The sequence below is a fragment of the Austrofundulus limnaeus genome, unplaced genomic scaffold, assembly GCF_001266775.1.
Source record: "Austrofundulus limnaeus strain Quisiro unplaced genomic scaffold, Austrofundulus_limnaeus-1.0 Scaffold195, whole genome shotgun sequence".
In the NCBI taxonomy this organism is placed as follows: Eukaryota; Metazoa; Chordata; class Actinopteri; order Cyprinodontiformes; family Rivulidae; genus Austrofundulus; species Austrofundulus limnaeus.
In genome coordinates, this window is record NW_013952597.1 from 202424 (window position 1) to 208932 (window position 6509).

General features: G+C 38.0%; 1 protein-coding gene across 3 annotated transcripts in view; it reads left to right on the forward strand.

Moving 5' to 3' along the window:
- appa (amyloid beta (A4) precursor protein a) overlaps positions 1-6509 on the forward strand; it is a 51717-nt gene that overhangs the window by 23198 nt on the left and 22010 nt on the right. For all 3 annotated transcript variants that reach the window (XM_014018551.1, XM_014018550.1, XM_014018552.1), the window contains exons 2-4: positions 1912-2079; positions 5237-5366; positions 5483-5595. In XM_014018551.1, the coding sequence (XP_013874005.1) occupies positions 1912-2079; positions 5237-5366; positions 5483-5595 (411 nt within the window). The remainder of the gene's footprint in view (positions 1-1911; positions 2080-5236; positions 5367-5482; positions 5596-6509) is intronic.

Here is a 6509-nt window from a genome sequence, read left to right on the forward strand (position 1 = left end):
AATAAATAAATAAATAAATATTGTGCTTTGTAGTGGCATTTTTATTTATTTTATTAGATGTGTAATTTTTTAGAATTATAGTCCATTATAATAATAATAAACCAGACTGGATGATGGATCAACCCATGAAGAGATTTATGACCTTGAGTCAATATTAAATAATCAATTTAGAAAAAACGAGGTTGTAAAGACGCCATCAAATGGATGATTTTGAGTCATCAGTTTATTTTAACTAAACTAAGCTGTTTTACTTTTGAAGACAAACACAAAAGACTTTTGTCCTGATTCTTCTCAGTAATTAAGGTAGAAAAATAAAAGACTGAAGAAGTCTCGAAACGTTTCATTAAAGAACCCGTTCAGAGGACATATTTCTTTTTTTGACAAAAGGGTTAACGCATTAACACAAACAAAAATAAAAAATGCAGATAATATGGGGAATAAATCAACATTTCCATCTATGTTTGTGTACAGTAATATAAAATGGCTTCACAGTGTACATGTCCTTGCGTCGTCGAACCGGAGAAGCTTTCACTTCTGGTTTGTTTTATTCGAATGCAGTCTGGTGAATGTAGAACAGCTCCTGGGAGTGCCGTCATCATCCTCGGCTCCTGCCAGCTGTGCAAACAGAACRTGTGCAAATGAAGGACGATGAAGGCTGATGAAGTTAAGCTTTAGCAGTGATACATCAGGTACATTCTCTCCGATTTGATCCTGAGGTTTGAGTTTTTAACCCTCAAACTGAATACAAATCGACGCCCCCACCGGCCACCCTTTTATTGGAGGCKGATTTTATGCCAATGGCTGCTTGGAGAGAGATGGAGTCTGTGGGGGGAAAATATGCTATCCATCTCACAAAACAACATTTGTTTGCCTGCCAGGGCCTTCAAACCATTAACAAGATTAGGGAGCGCACAATGGCAGCGGTCCCTCTCTAACCCTCCCTCTGTCTCCTTCTCGTTCTGCCTCCCATATTCCCTCTCGTTTTGTTCTAGCTCATTTGCCGACACAATGCAGACATTCAGCGGTTTGTCTGCGCCTCTTCTCTGAGGGGGAAACCTCGACACAAAACCTCATCTCGTGTAGACAGACGTGCAAATCGTCACACAGGGACGTAAATCAGCGGAGAAAGAAATGACTACATTCATGCTTGGTTTTTCTCTTCTGCACACACGGGCTTTGATCCTGTTGCCTGCAGACAACCTGCTCTTGTTCTCAATATGGGCTTGACTTAGAGGGTGGGGGGTTATATAAGCTCCATACAGTCTGAAATGAAAAAAAAAACTACAAGGAACAAGGATGGGCACTGTTAATACAAAGTGTGGAGCACAGTGCAGCTGAGTGGGTGTGTTTGTACACAAATAACAGGGTTTGTTGTTTGCCCAAGGCATATTTCTTTGAGGTAATTTATTCTTGTAAAGGGATTGATTTTTGCTCTTTGTCGTTTTTTTYCTATCATYTTCAAGCAAGATCTTTTTGCSAAGTGGAATATGCCAATATGTAACACAGACAGTACTGAGACCTTAGCTGTGATTTAATGACCTTCGGTGTGAGTTTCATGGAAATCAAATTCAACTTCTTTATAAAAGTGGAAAAAAGAAATCATTAATTCCCTCTTGTCTGTCTTGCACAAACTTTTTTTTTCCAGCCCCTCTCCCTGCAAAGTRTTTAAACATTAGCATGTTTATTAAAGGAAGGACAATATTATACCCGTTCTATTCTGTTTTCTCTGAGTAATTTGTTGTTTAATCTAAAAAAATTGAAAAAAATAAGAACACCTATTAAGCACTCACCCCGATTTGAGAACTACAGCCCTAACCTATTTCTCTCTTTTTTTTTTTTTAAGTCTCAGCATGATATCGTCAAACACAAATTGTGTATCTGGTTAAACTTTTGTCTCTCCTGTCATCTCAGGTTCCTACTGATGTTTCCATGGGTCTGCTGGCTGAGCCGCAGGTGGCCATGTTTTGCGGTAAACTCAACATGCACATCAACGTGCAGAGCGGCAAGTGGGAGCCTGACCCCTCGGGCACCAAGAGCTGCATCGGTACCAAAGAGGGCATCCTGCAGTACTGCCAGGAGGTGGGTGTTTTAAATCTCAGAGATGATTTCTCTTGTTTCATTTTTGCAAGTTTCCAGAAATGGTTTGTTTGATTTAGATTTGTTCAACAAAACATTTTTACAAAACTTGACCAAAGCCAAATGAACCGTGGGTGTTCAGAGAGGAAGCTGTTTATCCTTGCTGTTTTTTAAAAAGAAAMTCAAAGTACAGAAACAATTATTTTCTAAAGCCTACACGTTTTCAAGCAGATTTCTTTTCTTTTTTTGAAGTCAATAAAATCCCCAGTTTAGCAGGACAATGTGATGCCAACACTGTTCAGTAAACAAGCTGCTAAATCCACGTGACTACTTTTACAGCCACGGTCAGCTTGTAATTAGTAACTGAAGCAAATCTAAAGGCAATTTAACATAAAAATACTGAACTGATGCTGGAAACATTACTGCTCGTGTTGATAAATGAACTGATAAGAGACAAATTCTCTAAAAAACAAAGCCTTAAAAAGGAAGATTAACTCTGCTGATTAACACACCACTGATTAACACTAGAGTTATCTGCCTCAAAAAGTCTCAATATGAAATGATTTGATAGAAATGGGAAAGTTGTTTTTGTTTCTCTACATTAGGAAAGACAAAAAGATGAAATAGAACAGAAGAGGTGACATTAAATATAAAAAAACGAAACCTATTCAAACAGACACGATGTGCAGACTTAGTACAACCTATGTGTTGCTGGSCTTTCTGGGGATCAACAAGACAAAGAATTCAAGTTTAGGTTTTGCTTTTAACAGCAGTAAAAGGGGGCAGCTGTGGCAGAGTGGTTAGGGGAGTCGTCCTGGAACCGGAAGGTCGCAGGTTCGATCCCCCGTCCAGCTGTCTCAGTTGCTGTGTCCTTGGGCAAGACACTTCACCCCTGATGCCTCTGATGTGTGTCCCATCAGTGTATGAATGTGATTGGCACTGATTAGTCTCCATAGATGATTGTACATGTTAGCTTTGTAGAGACCTTACAGAGTGCTGTGTGAATGAGGACACAGATTGTAGTGTAAAGCGCTTTTGAGTATCCTGGTTGAGTAGAAAGGCGCTATATAAGTACAGTCCATTTACCATTTAATAAATTTAACATAAGACAAATGTGTAGTATAACAATAAAAATAAGGASTTTTCTCACTGTAGTGTATTTTTTGGGGTTTCTAAGAGAACATTCCCATAACTTTTGGTGTTAAATTTAMAAATTGGTTAATTCTTTTAGGTGGTGGCAACATTTTTGACTGATTGTTTTGATAAATGATCAGATATAAAAAATATATAATTTTTGTAGCAATTCTGTTTGTCTAGCTTGCCTGCATTACCAGTCCTGCAATTTTTAATGTTCAAGTAACCCTCAGATTTAATTAATTTGATGGTTACTTGAAACATTCTCATCCAATTTGTTGGACAAGAATGTCTAATAAATTAGATTTTTTTTTAAACAGAACAACCCTCACAGTGTGAATGTTGACTAGTCACAATGTGATTATAGTGAAAGACACCCCTAAAGCTTGATGATGAGAAGCTGATTTTTATCTTTTTATATAGATTTTTTTTATATTCAGTGTGATGGAATACTTATATAACTTGCTTATATAACTATGCCTGTACAAGTTCATACTGTCTTGACATATTACTGTATCTCTTATTTGATAACTACTACCTTTTTGTTTAATTTGTTTCTCAAGATTTCAAGACRCCTATAATATCTGTAACCTTGTCTTATTTTGTAATCTTTTTCTGAGCTGGTGCTCTGTCATTGGACCAGGTTTACAGTTGTCGGTCTGTGAYTGGATGTTCATGAATTATCACCGGATGTTAAGTGTGTTTCTGTTCATTGTTTCGACAGTAACAGCTTGACAGATTTCTTGATYGGTCTGAGAAGTTGTTGCTCTGCCATCATTTATTAAATTATCTTTGACGGCTATCACGCAGACACTTAATCTCATTTCACGTTTCTGCGTTTTTTAATAAATATTTCTATCACATTCAAAATGGTGATAATTTAAATAATTTAAATTTTGTACAGTACAAAATAGCCTAAAATACTTTTTTTATTTGGCAGCCTGACAGATTTCTGCCTTTTTAAAAACTATTTTATTCAAAGGGATTCTGTTGGAAAGGTTTTAGCCTAGGTAATTTAATACATTTTATTTTCCATATTTGATCATTTATTTAATTAAATTCATCACAGTACTGTTACATCACAGTCTAGTTCAAAATGCAAGCAAGTTTGATACATCCAAATAACCAAACCCTTGTTTATTTACCTAGAATCCTGTGTAGAATTGAACTTTGCAGATATTTAGGATAAACTACACACACCTGAAATTGACACTTACAGTGAGGACATTCCCACCTAGCAAAATTTGTCTGGCCCACACAATACACCAACACTTGTCCCAGATACTGCAAAGAATGACTGCCCTTTGGTGGTCCAGTTGTGGTTTGCCAGAGGTGGTCCATGCATGGGCCAGAATGGGACATGTGCATGGGACCACATAAACTGGCACTGAAATGATCTGCTTTAGTGTCTTCTCCAGCCGCACACAATTAATCACGTTCAAACACATACAGACGTTTATTAATTTAATTTACTCCATGGGAAGGCCGGGGGCAGTTCTGTTGGGGTGCGGGGTGCCCCCGTTTGGATATTTGTAGGGCATTGTAGGGCAGAGGGATTAGTAAAATCTCAGCTGATGGCTGTAAATCTGTAGCTCAGAGCATGTGACCAAAAGTGACCTCAGCGTCATGAATCACAAGTTTGACAAACTGGTGATTCGGTCGTTCACTGAAGTCATCGTTTCTGGTGAAACAACAGAAGCTCGCTTACTCAGAAGTACAGATAAGTCATGTGTTTATAAGAGAACAAGTGACGGCCTGGTCAACAGGCTGTGAGTTCATGATAAACAAATTAGTGGTTTTTTTTTGTTTGTTTGTTTTTGTTTTGTTTTATGGATGGAGGCCATCAATTTAAAGTTTTACCTTTTTTTTAATCTGTTGCTTTAAAGTGGGTTTATTTCAACAAGTTGACAAACAAATATTGACTATATGAAGTGATAAGAAAAACTGTCAGAGAAATGCCTAATCCTCTGTGCTTTGTGGTGTTGAAAGGCAGTTTCTTCATACACCTGTTATGTTTCGGCTCTAGGTGTATCCAGAGCTCCAGATTACTAATGTGGTGGAAGCCAATCAGCCTGTCAGCATCCAGAGCTGGTGCAAAAAGGGGCGCAAGCAGTGTCGCAGTCACATGCACATAGTGGTGCCCTACCGCTGCCTGGGTAAGCCCACTAGATGGACTCACTGTTTCTGTTTTCCGTAAGGATAAAAATATTATGTTTTCTTTTAATTAAAAGCCATAAAAATGTATSTTAACCTGGTTTTGTTGTCTCTGCAGTGGGAGAATTTGTGAGTGATGCCCTGCTTGTTCCTGACAAGTGCAAGTTCCTCCACCAGGAGCGCATGGACCAATGTGAGAGCCACCTGCACTGGCACACTGTAGCCAAAGAGGTAACGACACACTTCCTGTAACTTTAAAGTTAGTGGGGSCCAGTCCTGCTCCTCATGGGTCCACTATCCTGCATGTTTTAGATGTTTCTCTGCTTTAAAATACCTGATTTGAATAAATGAGTGATTACCAGGCTTTTACAGAACTTGAAGAGCAGGGAAACATCTGAAACATGCAGAATCGTGGCACTTCGAGGAACAGGGTTGAGCACTGCCGCCTTAGAAGGATGAATTTTATCAAAAACATAAAAACTGAGAAAAAGACAATGGATRTACTCTGACAAACTGATCAGTTGATTTCCACCTTTTGTGATGTCAGCGATTTTGATTATGTTGAAAAATAGAAATGTCATGGATGGATGAACTAGATCAGGGCCAGTCAACTGGCAGCTCTCGGGCCRGATATGCCACGCGAGTGTCCAAAGTTTGGTCCACCAATTGGTTCATTCATCTCTTAAGCCAAACCCCCAGTTTTCTACTTTAATTACTSTAAGTTCTTTTAGTTAAACATGGACATGTTTGGTATCTACAGAAACATCAGAATCTTGGGTAGAAGCTRGGARAAAAMCATTTCTATGCACATCCAAGACAGTTAAAACTACAAGGTGTTGAAGATAAAWCTATGAAAGTGAAAATAAAATWGGTTTAAAAATTTGGCAAGTCAGAGATGTCAAAATATTTGTGTTAAACAGGAGGCAGAATGTTACTTTTGTTTTGGATATTGTTTTACTATCACTACATTTATTACGTAGGGTTCTGTATGTTGTATTCATGATTAAATGCAGCTAACAAACTATTTCAAAGGTAACAGATCTTTGTAATGACTTTAATTGCTGGTTGTTCGACCCCTGCCTTACAGGGTTCGTGCAGGGTCTTAAAAAGTCTAAAATTTGAAAATCAAAATTTTAGGCCTAAAA